The sequence below is a fragment of the Gasterosteus aculeatus genome, chromosome 8 (genome assembly GCF_964276395.1).
Source record: "Gasterosteus aculeatus chromosome 8, fGasAcu3.hap1.1, whole genome shotgun sequence".
Classification (NCBI taxonomy): domain Eukaryota; kingdom Metazoa; phylum Chordata; class Actinopteri; order Perciformes; family Gasterosteidae; genus Gasterosteus; species Gasterosteus aculeatus.
The window spans coordinates 15,812,823-15,830,975 of NC_135695.1; the positions used below are offsets into that span (position 1 = coordinate 15,812,823).

Here is an 18,153-nt window from a genome sequence, read left to right on the forward strand (position 1 = left end):
CAGTGCAGCAAGCGGGTAGCAAAAATATTTTTACTCTATGACCCTATGCTGATGGAATTTAATGCTCCTCACGGAATGAAACACAGGAGCAGAGGCTATTAATGATCCTGATGTGGCTCTGCAGAAGTAAAAACGGATTAGGGTAGCCTAATCTTCATTTGCAAATATGTTGAAATATTGAGTTTGAACTGAACGAATAGACTGCAACATTCAAATGGTGGTTTACAATTTGTATGTCAACGCAATCAAGCGAGCGGCACACACCTAAACATGATGAGTTTTGTTCTTTAATGACTAGAAAAGTCATTTTGAATATCCTCAGTAGAACCATGTTTCACTTCCTGACGGCACCTCATGGTCTCTCTTACGACGTAGGACGGTACAGATTCATCTCTCTCTTCAACTGAAGGCAGAGCAGAGCCAAGTCTGAAAAAACATTTTGCCGGCTGCTTCAAGTACCACAGACATGCAACTCTTCTCTGCTCAGCTTGCCACTTCTGTAAGATTTCAAGATAAATCGAGAAGATCGGAGTGAAGAGAGGAGTGGCTTGCTTCTCTAAATTAATTAGTGAATCAGAATTTGCTTCTTTACAATGATAAAATAAAATGCATTCCCGATTTTCAAAAGAAAATCTGCTAAGATAAATTCCAGCTTAGTTTTCATCAGACAGAGGGTCGTTATTTATCAGTTTATTTCCAGTCACCCATCCAGAGACTCGTGCGTGCTGCAGCTCATGGTGTGCAGCGTGAGTTTATTTCCTTGGCTTTCCTGATTGAGCCACATCACTACTTTCTCCCACAGCTGGGCATTAATGAGAGCTGTAACACTTGATTGTATTTATCTCAAATCCGACAGGAGATTTATTTCACACGCTGCACAATCGTGCAAAGTCATTTATCTTAGTAGTGTCTGAGGATTTTTTCGAGTAAGCCTAAAACGTTCTAGAGGAGTGTTCACAACAAAGGGGTTTACATAAATCGCCAATGCAAATATGGGAGTGGACATTTGCAATTTATGCAAACTGTGTTGTGACCAGACCAGATAATAATCAATGTATACAAACCATATCCTGTCGATGTACTATTTTTGCCATTATTTTCCGTGTTTATGGTGCAGTTACAATGACATTATATAGTATCATTTTGCAGACAGACCCAACAAAGCACCATTTGAGAATTCTTTTATTTGTGTTCTGCAGTATTATGTATTAATCACAGCAAATCTGTGTATTTTGGGTTCGCATTGCTTTTGTAAAGCAGCTGCCGTGTGGCTTGCTAGATAAGTAAAAACGGCTATGTGAAAATCACAGAACGCCTCGGGGTGATGTTATGAACCCAGACACGGCCGCGTATGGGACTAACATGTAACGCTGAACATGAGCAGTAATAGAGGTTATTTTGTCCATGAGACGGCGGATGAGACGCCGTTTCTTTCCACATAAAGCGAGGCAAAAATCTACTCCGTGTGAACTCACCATAATCATGTGTGGCTCTGTTATTTGTCGATTTATATCTGGGTATCTAAACAAACGTATCTTTGACTTCATTGGAAACTGAATCACTGTCCATAGTTTCGAGGGTTCTCGTGGTGCAAATGTTGACATCCGGCCTGGTGGGTGTTTGTGAGGAGGCTAAAATGTGTGACTACAAGGCGTGTAGTCATGGCAAGGACGCTGTCTGCGTATGCTCCAGTAAGGCATTTGCACCTCTAGCTGCTAAGTAGGAGATGATAAGGAAATAAAATTTTAGAGGTTCAAGTTCTTGCTCTGTTGTGTTCTATTTATTGAGCACCACTAATACCAACAGTGGCAATGAGCATCGTCTCGGATTCTAAATGAAATATTGCTAACATGTTTAACACAGCGAATCTAATTTCATGCAGAACTTTGTCTCAATCACAGAATGCATCTTTCAAGTGTTGTGGTTGTCCTAAAAATAGTTCATATCTGCCTCTAACCAACCAGATCTCTGGTTGGCCACCCGTTAACCTCTTAACATTTCTTGTGCTGGTGAGGTTACGTGAGCCTATAACGGTCACAGATAACAGGGAAGGTGTATAGTTCAAACCAACCTTTTCCATCTGGGAGACTCCCAGTACAACCACTGTCCTCTTTTGTTTGCCCCTACTGGATTAGATGGGAGTCAAGAACCCTGCTCAGGTTTCACCTTGATGAGAGTTTTTAGATGTGGGGAGAAAAACTTTCCCAAGTCCAGAGGTTACAGCCAGTGACTTTCCAAAGAAAGAAAACACCCTCTCTCTCTCCTCGCAGGGAGAGAAGCACATGTCAAGAGTGCTGCAATGCTCCATTAAGAGTTTAATGTTTCAAGTGTGTGTGTGTGTGTCTGTGTGTGTGTGTGTGATCCTCTACCTGCTACATAGACTGAGATGCAGAAGTAGAATCACATCATGAATGTGTAGAGCTGAAATGTCCTTCCGACTGTGTCATTTCATGTGACTGGCAATTTAGCAGATGGAAAACAGTTTTCTTCTCCTTTTTCATTGTAATGTATTTCTTCACACTGTCATAAGAGGGGAACGAGGGACGGGAGATTCACTCTAATCCATCTAATCTGTGTGGAATGATCCGACACCAACATAACAACAGTCTCTTTACTATTTTCCAGTAACTTATGTTACTGGAAAATAGACATTCCTAAAGCCAGCCGGTCCCTAACTCCCACACAGGCCTGTTTCCTTGGAAGGCAGACGCTGTCACAGGCACGTAGGACCACCAACACTCTAATTGCCTCCGTCAGTGATGGATTATCCTGACGGAGCAATGAATTGGGAGAAACAATAGAACACGGTTCATCTTGCCACAAGAGAGGAGGGTTGTAGAAATGAATGCGTAGCTTTTTAAACAAGGGTGTATAGTGAAATATATCTTTGTTTCGCTTTGTATTTTGACATCCTGAACATATTTCTTACCAAATAACTACAATGTCACATCATATTGAAACATTTGTTTGTCTCTTTCGAGGTGGTTGTTCTGTTCAGCCCCATTGATACTTCTCTTTTCTCCCCATTTCCATCGCTCACTCTCTGAATGGATGTGAAGCTTATGCCCTCAAAAGACAACTATTATTCCAACAAAGGAGCAGGTCATTTCAGAGTTTCAGATTATTAAAGAGATATATTTGTCATTTGTGTTCAGGTCCGTCTTACAGATCCCAAACTCGAACGAGAATTCATTCATAAAAAACACCCACCTCGCTAATTACTTAGATTTCCACCATGTAGAACAGACATTGTGTCTTAAGTTAGCAATTATTTTCAGTGTTGTTCCATATCGATTGTCCTCAGGAGATGATCCGTGCCACACTTATATACTTGGCTGCCAGGAAGCGTTCAGATGCACGCATGCACTTAGTAGCTTGCAGGTATTTTGTGAGAATCTTGATAATACAGTACCACTTATGGACAAGCATGAACTGACATGCACGTGCAGTCACTGTACGATTGAAGCCATGCGGGACGGCTCCAGTTGAGAAAAGTCGGTCCTGCACTGCCAACAGAACCTTCCTTCCCTTAGACCTCTCAGCTGGTTTACCCTTGAACTGTGCATACCTTCCATCTGTGCACCCAGCTCTTCTCTGTGCGCCGCTCTGCAGCCGCGGCCTCAACTTCTGCCTGAGAATTCATTCATTAAACTGCACGTCTAGAGAATATTTATAGAACTTCGAGGCAATTCTTTTCCATCCAACAAGTTATGGTGCATGGACACTGAAAAATACTACAATTTATTTTAAATACACTTCAATGAGTGTTAACTACCTTTCCTCTTGTCTCAATCACACACACACACACACTAACACGCAAACACTAAACAAGCTCCACCGCTGCAAATTTTCTCTGTTTGTCTTTGCGAATAATGTTAAATTGCAAAGAAAATTGGCCACAGCATTATTAACCCCCACGATTGGTTCCTCCCTCAGCGTGTACAAATAGCATCAAAGATTCCTAGTTCCACTCCAGCCTTACACAAGCAAGCTTCTTGAGGGACAAATTATCGGTTAAAGCGGCATAAAGCTCTTGAATTTAATTGAAGGGGAATTAGAGAACCTTCAGTTTCCGGCTAATTTGTTCTTTTTTTTTTACTTTTGTAAACAGCTTGCTGGTGGCACCGCTGGTAAATACTGGGCAGAGACGGAGAGTGTTGAAAGGGTCAGAAATGTCAAACGTAGGGAGGTAAATGGTAGTAGTGGATACATGACGATTGGTGTGATAATAATAAAATACCTTGTTTTTTTCTGACAAGATTACCGACTCTGAGGGAAGGAGCTCTCGTGTGGGGCCGAGCGGGAAGTTGGAGGTGTTTGGTGCACATCCAGCAAGAATTACTCCGGCTCAAGGTGCAAAACAGACTCTCACCAGCAAAAAGGTGATGAGAAAGAGGCACCATGAAGCAGAGAGCAGCGGTTCATGTACAACTACATAAGTTTGACAGATTCTGAAGCTTTTATGCGTTTGGTTCGAGTGCATTACACATAACTGCACTTTCTTTTTTTAAGTTTAATTCTGGCCTCGGCCCATTTTGCTGCATTTTGTTGTAAATATAAATATAGAGTTGATTTTTTGAAAAATACAGAATGCTTTTGCAGCTCAAGCAAGAAACATCGCATTTCATCGTACATATTGAGACATTTTAACTAAATGGGAATTTTTCTTTGGGTTTTGGGACATTCTAACAGGCTTTTCCTTTTTCGCTGTTCACTGAGATTTTGATATTTCATAAATTTGACAAAAGGTAAGTTGCTACCCTTTGTGCCAATTTATTATTTATTTAGTGGAAGAAGCTTTTAAGTAGATGTCAAATGATCGTTTGGCACTTGAACTACCAGCCCTACCAGCACGCTGAGGCAGAAACGTAGCGCACAGTCTGCGTACTACGTACCAGCCGTGGGTCGGCACTAACCTATCGACATCTGCCACAGTGAACTGCGTGTATGTATATCAGCTCTACTCCTCCATAATAGCTCATATCTCTTCCCCCCCCGCCGGGGGGACCAAACACATGCTCTCTCTCCACTCCGCCGCTGAGACGAATGGTTTCTGGAGCAAATGAATTCCCGGTTGGAGAAAGGACTGTAATGAATGGGTTGGGCGGGAGAGAGACGGACGGGCCGCCCTTTCGTGCCGCACAGCCCTGCGCGCCCAGCAACAAAGATGCTGAGCCTCGTCCTACTTTCCGTGGCTTTGTACAGTAGCTCAGGGGACTCGCCACGTGGGGCTGCCGTGTTAAATGACTTGGAGCACAAAGACACCCGGAGGAAATCTACCAACAGAGAGAGAGAGGGTGATGTGGAGCTGTGGATGTGGGTGCTTCCCATTGATTGTTTCCCTTTTCGGGAGGCGTGCGTCCTGTTTGAGAAAAGCTGATGTACAGTGTTGACATTTAGTGTGTGTGTGTGTGTGTGTGTGTGTGTGTGTGCAGCAGACTTAGTCCCCTGACATTCAGTTTGAGACTCATAATATTGTCTAAGGCTTGTGCGCTGGTTTTGTGTAAATGGTGTAGACAACACTCATCCTCTTTCGCCCCTTTCTGTCAAAACACAAAAAGGTTTATTTGAGCATAAAATAAGCAGCACGAGTGTGACATACATGATGCCATTGAGCACGTATGAGTGTGTGCCTTTGGTTTCTGACCAGTTGACATTTCAAACAGTCTGCTTTGTGAGGGGCACAACGACGGGACACCAATGCTCAGGAAGCCCAAGAGCTCCGGGTTTAAATTCAGTCTTACTGTCAAACTTAGATTATAGCAAACTTTAGCACAACGCATGAGCGAGACACCGAAGGTCACGGCTTGTTGGCCACCGATGACAAAAGGTTCCCGTGCAAAAAAACAACAACTCCTCAATCAGCTCGTAGCACACAACTGCCTACTGTCACGCACCAACCGCCACGTCAAATTCCTTGTATGTGTGACATATTTTGGCAATAAATGTTTCCTGAATCCCTCTCAGTCCCTCTATTTGACTTTATGAGCTCCAAGAGCTGCACAGAGCCTCAACTACCGAACCACAGAGAAGGAGAGACCCCCCCCCCCACGCTGATAACTGAGTAACTGATGCAAATCCCTCAGGTTGTTCATCTGGCGTCATCAGCGAACTTCCCTGTGTTCTTCAACACGTGTTGAGTCCTAGAACACATAAAAGCAGCATCAAAATGAATCATATGAAAATCTTCTCAAATTTAGGAGCAGATACGGACGACTAGGATGCTATTGACTCAGCGAATGGGTTAATTAAGAATTAAGTTCCGCCGTGCTTCAGAGTTATTACTCAAGCCCTTAAAATGAACTCTTCCAACACTCTTCTCTATTGGAAAATCTGTTCTAGCTGTTTTCATACTTGCCGGCTCCTCAAACAGTGCTGAACATCTGCCACGAAATCTGTGCGTTTCACGCTGCTCTGACATTGCAAATAACAGCCTTAACAAAGCCTTCGTGCTGCTACGATTATCCAATGCAACAACAGGTTGAATCCCCCCCTCAAAGAACTCACGAAACTCTCCTCCAAAATACAGTGAGGGATGAGCTTTGCACTCAGCTATCTGTCTTCTCGACATTTGCTTCCCTTCCCCACTCCGACGGAGCAGCACCGTCCGTAGCGCTGCGGTTCCAGCCCGACACCACCTGATTTCACACATTATCCCGGCTCCTGAAATAGTCGTGGCTGTTAAATCATTCTCAATCAAGAGACCACGGCCCATCAAATCCGGGAGACTTTGAAATGGTCTCTGTGGGAAAAGCGGTTTAAGACCCCTTTGTGTACGCCGGTGGCTGACCACGTCGCCCGTGGGCAAAGTCTCCATATAAGCCTCTTAACGCCACTTTGCCGCTTTAGCAGACTTAAATCAGAGTTCACAAATGACGGCTCGATGGACCCGACGTTCAACTATAGTTAATGAATGCTTGTATTGTGGCTTGCGCTGCGTGACGCTTAGACTCCTGCTGATATTGTGGTGCCGTGTTGAGTTGTCTGCGTAATGCCGTGCTCTGTTATTACTGCCTGTTGGTTGATTATTCTGCATCTCCATCTCTTCTATGTCTATTTCTCCGTTAAACACTGCTTAATTCTCCTTTCAGCATTAATTGGAATATTTTAAAATGCATTAGAACTTATTAGCACAAGTTGTTTTGCATTTCAGAAACCACATCCGACGGTTGCTAATAAACTGCATTTTAATGTTAAAGTCAAGTTAAGAGAGGAATGTGGACGTCAGTGTCATCAGTCTGCCGGGGCGAGGAGAAACATAAAGGGATGCCACAAAAAGTACTACCACCAAAACAGAACAAATTTAATTGCAAAATACAAATTGAATGCCAAATCAATTCTGAACGACTCGACAATTTGTACAACGTGTAAGTGGCCTTTTTACTGTTGTAGGGCTCTGGAGGATACCCTCTGAACAAATTACCTTTCACCTGATAAACACATCATCAGCTTAATCAAAACCCGGTGTGAGGGAATGAGATCTTCATCTACTTCTGATCAACGGCAGCATCCATCCAAGTTTCCCCCCCCCCGGGGAAGTTGGAATGGGGTAATCAAATGATGTAATCACGTTATGCTTAACAGAGCAAATATCCAAAGGCCTTGGAGCGTCACTTCCATTAATCCAGGATGTTTTTTATACAGTACAAAGGCTACCGCGCTTATATTCACTGTAAACATGAAATACCAAAGCATGGAAACAACCACGACCATTACTCCTCAGTACGTGATGTCAAGATGATGAGAAAGGGCCATCTAAGGGAGAATGAATTGACAATCTCAAGGTCTTTATATGTTTTTATATGTAGTTTAAAGGTAAACTATACTGTTCATTGACTCTTTTGTAGGTTTTTCTGCTTCTTCCTTCGCTGAATCAGCTCGTCTTGCAGTGTCTTCACAGGAAGAGCGAAGAGGCCGACATCCACGCTTTCCTTTTCTCTAACTGCATCAATCATTCCAAGCAGCCCATACAGTAAGGTGATCCTCTGCTCACAGAAACGGACGCACTTTGTTTCACGCGTAACACAAGTCTGTACTTTAGGATGCTAAAAATACCTTTATTCACATGTTTGTGAGATCTTTAAAGATAAAGCTGGGCAGCAACAATATTAGTTGATTAATGGTTTACTGTGATTTAAATCAAATGCAAGAAGAAGGTAACTTTAAAATCAGTTTCCCCGCCAAAGACTCAACTGCACAAAAAAACCCAATATGCAACAACACAAAACGCAAAAGAGTTACATGCTGATTATACAGTTCTTTATAGCTTTCCTGATACACAACAAACCACCGTTCGCCACACATGCAGAATGTTATTTCTACTCTTTGACAAAGTTCTGTCTGTACAATCTCAGGTTGCCCTGATTTCATACGCACACGCACTCCAGGAGAAATTGTTTAAGATCAATCCATCAGTTACACAAGCCAGCGCTATGGCAAAAGATCCGATACCGACAGATACGGCATCTGCTTTTCGCCGGACAAATGCCGCTAAATTATCTCCGTGTAATGATCAGGAGGAGCCGAATCTTTTGTTCAGATAAGGCACAATAACATGACGATGCATGCATGTGATGAACAACATATATAAGTTGGGAGATGGATGGACGAAACAATATGGGATGAAACATGGAAAACTGTGATTAAAATGGAATCTGTCTTTTATGTTTGATAACGTTCATGCACATTGCATAACTCAGTGTCCAGGCTTTTCGTTGACCCTCAGCCAACACAGCAGCGAAGGGCTGCCAACCGCCTTGTCATGCATTTTCAATGAACACTGCTGCTTGAGTAATATATCATAAAATATTAAAGTTTGGTCTTTAATGCTCCCGGGTCGTGACTCAGGAATGCTCTTTTATTACATAATCAACCGTCTGGGAGTCAAAGTTTCTATTTTGATCAACAATAAATGGCATTATCATAATTATCATTGAGAATGGATTATTGTTTTGAAGCCATAGGATAATTGTGTTCTTGAGATTACACGGACTTACTGTAGCTACGAGCTTGTAATGTTTTAAACATTTTGCACTTTTTTTGTGCCTTTGCATGATGTCACTCAAAGCACAGTGGCAACAATGTAGTTTGATGTATAAAAATCCGCGTGTCACATCGGCATCCCTCCCGTTTTACAACGTGACGTGCACGTACACGACACAGCGCGACTAAGTAGACTTTGTGCATCAGTAGTTCCACGGTCATCTTTTTCTATCAATTTAAGCAATTTGTCAGCTGCGTCTTCGAAACAATTTTCCAAAAATGCCCATTTTCAGAAACAAAAGCATACGTTTATCTGTGGGGCAGAGCGACGGTTATTACCCTAAAAGAAAACATTTAAAATGTTGACATTTAAAAACTAAGCTTCGTGTGGAATCCGCCCTGTCCCCGTCCCAGCTATACGAGAGTCCCGTGTCGTGGAAAAGGAAAAAGGTCTTTCTTACCTGTAAATGCCCCTGGTACATATTGAGCACGCGGTCAGCAGCGGATCTCTCCGTCAGCGGATGTTTGGACTTCTTCCAGAAAGTACTGACATGAAAACCTCCGAGCGGAGTTCTTCTTCTTCTTCCTCCTTTTTCTTCTTCTTCTTCTTTTAATGCACGGGAGGTCCGGAGGAGCTCAAGGGGAGGAGCTGTCCTCTCCTCGGGTACTGAAGATGACACTTTTGCTCCTCCAGGGTGTGTGTGTGTGTGTGTGTGTGTGTGTGTGTGTGTGTGTGTGCGCGTGAGGAGTGCAGCGCTGGACCTCACCTTCCCTCCTCCTCCTCCTCCCCCTCCTCCCCCCTCACGGTGCGCTGCCGCCGGCTAACGACGAGCACGAGCCGTCGGAGTCACTGCTCTTCCGCCCCGCGACGCATTGCCGGTAGGCGCGCGCTTCCGTCTCCCTCTGTCCTCTGTCGGCGCGGGTCTAAATGTTTCTGAGGCTCCTCGGTGTCCATTGTCTCCTTCTTACAGTGCGCTCCTCTCCCCCGTTTGACAACTACTCCCTCTGACCCAGCCTCTCCGGTGCCTCCTCCAGTGCTGACGTGCTCCGCAAGGAGGCACGCAAGAACATTTTTTCTCACACTTTCCCGCCGCAAAGCGTGTCGAGAACACGCGTGGAGAGTAAACAAAGTGCGCGCAACATTTAACATCTAAATTTCAAGTGTAGTTTTAAAGCTTACATGTTTGCCACGCGCATGTGAAGTTTATTTAAAGTGCTCCTCAGTCATTTTGGATCCAGTTCTGTGAGCAATTATGGAGACATATGGTTCCTCGGTTGTTATACAACATATTGTGTAATTTCCTAATTAAATGCAAAAAGCCAACTGCTTACATCATCAAATTAGGTCTGAAAGAGTGTGATACTTGCATGCAAAGAGCAAATCAGCTTTTTCCCAGTTGTCCAATTAGTGGATGGAACGATTATATAACCGAAACTGCAAGTCAAATAATTTCAAGGTAACTACAAAGACTAGAGTAAAAACAAGTTATCCGGTGGAAGTATTCTTCCAGTGGCAAATGTATCTTCCTATATTGGCTACCTATTCAGCCCAAAAGAATAAAAACATTGTTGATCAAGTTTTAACAAAATGGGAATTTTGTTCAAGAACTTTGTTCAAAAAGGTGCACCACTAGATGACAAACCAGTTTCCACACCTCACTGACTGTCTGATTTAAGAGACTCCTGACCTGACCAGTATAGCTGATCAACTCTGCCTCAAGCTGACACAAGACAGTGCAAGGAATGCACTAAATTAACGTAAATAAATACATGTATTAATGTGTTTCAACACACAGGAACGTACCAGGCCATTTGGGGCAGATTGCACAGAGATTGTCCAAATATTTTTCAGCCTCAACAGAAACACTGGTGTTTTTTTCAACTAGCGAGTCTGTATGAGTCATCGTGGCAACGTGTGGTCCTGGTAAGGCAGTTGTTTGTAGCGCAAAAGTTTTGGGTTAAACATGTAGACGGCCTCTAAGTTCCACCAATCGGAGAGCAAGAAGAATGAGTCATGATGATGAGCCATACAACTGCTCTCAGTCACCATTTGGAAACAAGTCCTATTACCCTTTTTTTTTTGGCTTAAAAACAGTTACCTGTATCGTGTGTACCTGTATAGTTTTATGCGTTGTGCAACAACAGGGACACAGACGTCCTTCCAATCTGCAGTGCTTTGATATTCTTCATGCCTCACCAGATCAAAACAAATTGACCCACCAGGCATTAATGTCAGCCTGATTATTAGCCCTTATGTTTGTTCGTATATTAAACCGCAGGAATACACAAACATATATTTCCCAGCTGTGTGTCAAATATCATATTCACTCAGACATGTTTGCTCAATGATTAAGGATTACAAACTCACCTGACTTGAGAAGACAGACGTGCACATGCTGGCCTTTACATTGTTTTTTGCTTGTGTTGACAGAGACAGAGGGTGTACATAATTATTGTTAAGAAGAAGGGAATTACTTCTCCGTAAAAGGGACCAGACAGCCTGTGCTCTCTGACAGACAAATTATTTCAGGGAAATAGATGTATTCCTTTGAAATGTACCAGCTGGAACAGAGAGTCACTGAGGCTGCATTGATGCTGAGCAGGAAATTGAATAGAAAAAAAATACATAAAATCATAATTGGGCTCATTGCTCATTCTTTGTATGTCTACATTATACCTACAACAAAGTTCAGAATTTGTTTTTAGTCATTTTAAGTAAAATGCAAAGGTAAGTTTACCCAAATGAAGGAGAAAGTTGTAATTTAGCTGGAATAAAACATGCCAAACTATGATCGTTTTAGAAGAAAAATAAAAGGAACATTTTGCTTGTATGACAATAAATTGCAACGTCGTAGTCATAAATTGGCCTAATGCATGACATTGCAGTTTGCTTTGACCACAACCATCTTGTGTTATTTTCAGTCATCACTACTCTCACAAGTCTACGTTCACACTAAAAGATTACAGTACTTGCTAAAAATCAGCATGTTAGCATGCAGGTGTTAGCATACAGGTGTTAGCATGCCCCTAAATACAGCCTACCTGTGATGAGTGATACAACTTAGAAATCATCCTACATTTACTATGGTTTGATTTAAAGCACAGATGCGAACGTATCGATGTGAGATTATCCCACTTATGCTGCTCCTCTGAACTCTTTTCCACAGCTCGTTATAAACTACTCTGCCGGGGACCGTTAGAATCACCAAACATGGGGATATTGAGGTTTTCATTACTAATATTTAGGTTTTCATTAGTTAGTGATGAAAGTAAAGACACCCCAGTATGTTGGAATTGAGTTTAAATAGAGACTTCACTACACAAACACGTCAATGCTTGGTATTGGTTAGTCAATTCCATCTGAAAAGGCCTGTGTAATACCACTTTAGATGAATATTAATTGGGATAGTTGAATGCAATACATTTCAATAAAGGTTCTATGTATTCACGCCATAATTCTTAAAGTTCTGAACTCAAAATTGCATCACCGATTTTCTCATTTCCGAAATAGCCTCTTAGGATATCTGGGAAATAAATCAGAATTTGCTGATCTCCGACATCACAGTATTTCAAATGAGGTAGTGTCTGAATATTATGAATGAGGACAAAAATAGCCGAGCTGCCACATTTGGTTTGCCCATTAATAGCAGACGTACACCAAATCCAACACACAAATTAACTGATTAAAAAGTAAAATCTTAATTTCATGTCATGTATCATCCACTAGTGAATCATGTGACTTCACAGTTGAAATGAGTCAACTTAAGTCGAGTACAAAAACGTAGTGCAGCTGAACATATGGTGAAGCACATATGAAGCACAAGATATGGTCAAAATCTGTTGAACTGTATTCACGGTTCATGTTTGATTGTAACACAGTTATGTGAGACACTGCCATGTCGCTACTATGCTGTTCATCAATGAATATAGCATGTAGCAAAAAGGACAAAAACGATATGTACCTCCAAAACGGTGCCGGAGAAAGTTCAGGCGCACGTCTCTTACAGTGACGCACGGCGGTCTGCAACTGTCATTCTCCCACGAGCCTCAGGGCACAGACTGTCGACTAAATGATGTATCTCATGTCGTAGTCAAAGGGAAATGACTGTAATGTGTTTTCTCCCACAAATACACAATACCAGTGATGTCAGCACCCTGCATTGTGTCCGTGAGACGGGTCACGCCTTCAGTCAGCGTGACGCAGCAATCTGAAACACATTAGAGGAAGTTCGTTGGTGCTGTAACTCTGTAATGTGACCCAGAGGAATAATTTAGGAATGAGTCGTTCTGCTCGATCAACGGCAGTGAATCAGGCAGCACACAGCTGATTCTTGCTCTTCTCTCCGTGCAGTTTCATCCAAACACCTGACATCAACACGCTCCATCGGGTCTCCGCAGACGAAACGTGATTTATTTTGATTTACAGCTGCCACGCTAACACATTATCTGCTGTTTGGAGGACGAGTCGTTACAAGTGACCCAACCAAACACGGTGGGGAAGAGAAGAATGACAAAAAGTTAATAGAGCAAAGAAATGAAGTCAAATGATGTTGGTGGCAGACACTGGGCACCGGTTTACACTCTAAAAAGCATGTTTCCCTTTGCCTTTGGTAAGGAATACCCGGGGTGGGATATAGGACTTCCCTGATGGATTGTGATGTAAAATACTCCCAGGAAGTTTATAGTGTTGAACATAAATCTTTTAATCGCTGTCATGCTGGAGAAGACAAAAAGAGCTGATTTCAAAACGAATCGGATACATTGTGAATTTAAGAACACTCGATGGGCCGCACTTCGAAAGCAATATACAAACAAATGGCTTCTTTTGTCTGTTCTTGCTTTGGGAACCACTCTTGTTTTCTTTCTCTGGAGAGGTGCAGAATGGGGCTAAAAATCTCCATGTATATCTGTTCAGCAGTCCAAGCTGACCAAAACAAAACCTCAACACGGAGAGCGGAGCTGCTACCGGTCATCCAGACAGCACTAAGTGGATCCTAAAGCTCACCTCGTCAAAGGTGGACACGTTCCGTGCTTTAATGTCCTGCAGGTCCTGCTACGCTGTTTCTTTCTTTCATCAGTTTCTGTCTGCTGATCTGACTCCACTTGGACTTTGATAAAAAGGAAAGGCTTTGGTTCACCGCGGTGTGTTGCAGGATGAAACAACCCGCGTTGGCCTCGTTCTCTCTTCTGGTAAGTTAAAGCATCTGTATCCACGGTGCCACAGATAAGACGATAAGACGAGGATCATGTGAGGTTACATTTTACAGAGAATCCAGACGGTGTCGACATAGAAGCTTCCCACGCAAGCAGGAATGTATAATTATTACATCAACAACAAAAAACACTAAGTCAGAGAAAAAACGTTGTGTGAAGTTGGCCGCAGTGAAAAATCCCACATATGCTGAATACATTTCGCACGTGAATATTCTCAGCATCATAAATGTGTAACATTTACACCGTCCTGCCTGCTCTATAGTTTCTTCCAAGCAGAAGCCCAAAAACACTGGCCAAATAATCCCCTCATCTAGAACCTCTCGCCCTGCAGTCTGATGTTGGCCGATCACAACGTGTAAATCTTTAATGGCCACATGACGTGTCCACAAAAGGAAGTAGCCTCTTTAAATATGTAGCCCATCCAGTTGTTCTTCCGGCTTCATTACCACGGTTTTCTGTACACAGCATTATATTCATAATTCATGTTTCTCAAATATTCCCTCAGATGAGTAGAGGCGTACACAGAAATCCCATTCATCTCAAATGCAAACACACACTTGTCGGCTCAACTGCTCCAGATTAACCAAACTAGGAATATTCATATATGGAAGAATTTTATTTAATCAGCAAATGCAGGATTTTATGGATGAATACAAGAATAGATCAAGGGGTCTGCAGTGCTTTGATATCACTAACCGCTGATTGTTACTGATTAGAATGCAAATGCGGCAGCCTGCTTTTGCCACATTTAGTTGTTTGGTGGCCGATAAAAGCAGGTTGCATTCACAGACCAGCTGAGCTGCGAGCGCCTTCAAACAATGTTGACCCCTTAGTGCCTTTGCTTTTATCTGCGCAATTTACTATTTGTTGTAAGGTCAATTGCTGCAGCGTTAGAGATTATTTTATTTTCATTAACAATCATCTTAGACTAATGTCAAAGGGGACCTCTATACTTCCCAACATGTTGTCGGGAAACACAGAACACAATCGTTGTTGTTGGCAAGGTAAGGATATGCTTTTTAAAACAAGGAAACAAGAGTATAGATTATACATATATAATATATTACAGAGTATATAGAGGATGAATCGATGCGATTGCTAGGAATGGGTGATACACAATTTTGTGTAACTCCAAAACCAAGTAACTCAAGGACAGATTCACCAAAACTAAGCAGCTGAACACTATTGTGGGAGGGAGAGCAATATATTATTATTCATGAGGTGAATGCATCGCGAGAGCTTTCTCTAAATACATGTGCGCGTGTAACAAAAAGGCGCACAACTTCCCATGCAGTGAGGCCAATCTCACAGTCAATGCAGAGAGATAACGTTTCAGCGGTGTTGGTTAGGCCCCGTGCTGAAGCCACGCCCTCTTTCACAACTCATTAACCATTTATTGTAGGAGTTATGTGAATGTTTGCACGTGTACCTTAATATGGGTATATGCACTATAGTTTGGAATGATTTGAAGTGGGATCTTACTTTTTGAAAGACACATTAAACAAGCGTCCTGGTTGAAATTGTTCTTGTGGCGCAGCGCTTTACGTCGGAATAAAGAGTTGATGGATGAATCAGCCAATGGCTAAATGAAACGTTCAACCAGACTTTATCCCTCACGTTTTCATTTTACATGAATCCCTTTCAGCAGAGAGAAGAAACTCATCTGTACTATGAAAAAGTCGGCATGACAGCGTGGCGGTAGGTTGGCTGACACGCGAACGAGCTTCCAGTCCGTAACAAGGAGCAGTCAGAGCGGCCTGTTTGTCTCTTCCCTCTCCCGGCTCGTCTGCTGTCTCACTCTGATGAACACAGACGCTTTCAGAACAAAAGGATTGAGTTATGATGGATGAGATACGTGACAGACGGGGCCGATCCAGGATGCTTCGCCTGAGGGTGCTTAATTGAAGCAGCCGGTTGATAACTACCTGAGTTTCACACGGATGATAATTGGGCGTCCTGTTAGATCTGGGACTCCTGCATACCAAGTTTGCAGAGTCAAGTCTGCAGTTTGTAGAAACATCATGATTTATGGGCTTGATGTAGGCCGAGATTTTGAAACATGGTGATGTGTTAAGTCAAATCATTTACTATGTGTTAAAGAAATACATTTTGTTTTAAAGAAATGGCACAGATTAGATTATAACGTAGGAAGTATTTTGTGGTTCAAACTTTTATTCCAAGCGAGACACAGATATTTGAATTTCCAAACAAACAGCCAATGTTTTTGGCTCACAAAGGGTTTGACATGAATGTTTTTTTTCCTCCTGTGCAAATCAGAGTTGGCTGCACGCCTGGTGCATAGTGAACATTCAGGATGACACAGAGATGGTGTGATCATTCCTCAGTGCCGCCTGTCAGTGGTGACAGACAATAACTTCTGTGACCTCCCAACACACCACAGAACAATGGGATAATTAGCTGGCTAATCTCACGGTGATGTGTGCACTCACACACTCACACATGCTTAATGTTGCTGTGGGAAAAACTCTTAATTTTTCCTGTTGATCGTGATTAAAGCACGCTGGGTTTGTTGAAGCCATTTGATGGCCCACAGTAAAAACAGGCTGCCTGTCTTTCACAATAACTTACAAATTTGAAGTGATTGACATGTGTTTGCACATGGCTTTTGGATTATGGCCATTTGAATGACATCAGTACCATTCTTCCATGTGGCCAAAAGATGCAAGATGGTAGCTGAAATATTGATTTACAGTTCACAGAACCTCCAGACTACTGAAACTGTGAGTCAAAGATTGAGAATGAAATCACGTTACTTTAGGGGTCACTACAGAGAATTTTTATATGCACAATATCTTTCAATATCTTATCTGTTTTAAAGAAAATAGTTCCCACTCTTCATCTGCAGCCTTCCATCAGCCAAAGAAGGAAATGGATGAGATGAGAAAGATATATTCCTTAGACGCTGTGCTGTGCCACCTTCCTGTTGCTTTGTTCTGCTAATGTGTAGGAATGAGGAAGGTGGGTCCTCAAATGCAAAAAGTTATATATGGACTTGGTCTTTAGCGCTTTGAAGCGGGGGAGTTTGTGTTCTGCTTCCAACTGGTGGTGTTTGGCCTGCTGCTTGTGCAGCTCCTCTTGTAGAGAAATGCGGGTGGAGAGTAACCCTGTTTTACTTCAGACTCCAAGGACTGTTGTTGGCAATCCAGTCCTTTGAATGTCTTTTCCTCCAGATCACCATGCTTCTGCTGCCAGGTCTCGTTGCTGACCGTGAGTTCAGCACTTTTGACAACGAGTTGTTCTGTAGTCTCAGTGAGCTTCAGAGACAAACCCTGATAAGGTCTGAAAGCTTTGTTTTGTGCTCGCAAACCATCTGCTCATAAGCCATATCTTTGGCTTTTAACTGGTGGCACGAATTGGCCATCGCAGTTTCACACAAATATACAATTCTAGTTTACTGCGTAAAAAAATTGAATTGGGTTTTTGGTAGGGTCAGCTACAGAAGGAGTGTGAGTGACGTGTAACCAGCTGTAGTTTGGAAGAAAAAGTTGAGAAACAGAGCAATTGATGTGTAGACGATGTCAAGGGTCTCCTCTCATTTATTTCACTCAGTGCAACATCACACACCTCATTGATGTTTAACATCATCATCATCATCCTAGAAACTAATCTCAAGTTATCTTAGTATATAAACAACTCTAACTATTACAATGTGTTTTTTATATATATCCAAACATGATGACTGAGCATGCAATTAATACGGTTTACAGGTGGAATAAAATCGACAATAAGCCGACATACCCCTATTTATCTGAATCAGAATGAGGACTTTCTGTGATGGCTTTGAGGCTAAATAAAAACCTAGCACACATGCATGAATGCTCCTCATTTCAAATCACTGTTACATCTGTATTCCCATGCATAATGGTCTCATCCAGACACCGTTGCTATTGGCATGCCTGCTGAGAAATTCACATCCCCACCGCAGCACCGTGTCCC

At 42.4% G+C, this 18,153-nt stretch overlaps 1 protein-coding gene across 4 annotated transcripts in view; it reads right to left on the reverse strand.

The window, feature by feature from the left end:
- pex5la (peroxisomal biogenesis factor 5-like a) overlaps window positions 1-10,028 on the reverse strand; it is a 54,184-nt gene extending 44,156 nt beyond the window's left edge. Inside the window, exon 1 of one of the 4 annotated variants that reach the window (XM_078108372.1) lies at window positions 9,444-10,028. In XM_078108372.1, coding sequence (XP_077964498.1) covers window positions 9,444-9,464 — 21 coding nt within the window. In that variant the 5' untranslated portion in view covers window positions 9,465-10,028. The remainder of the gene's footprint in view (window positions 1-9,443) is intronic. The other 3 variants (XM_040184443.2, XM_040184441.2, XM_040184444.2) reach the window with 3 other exon arrangements.
- Between the last annotated feature and the right edge of the window lie 8,125 nt (window positions 10,029-18,153).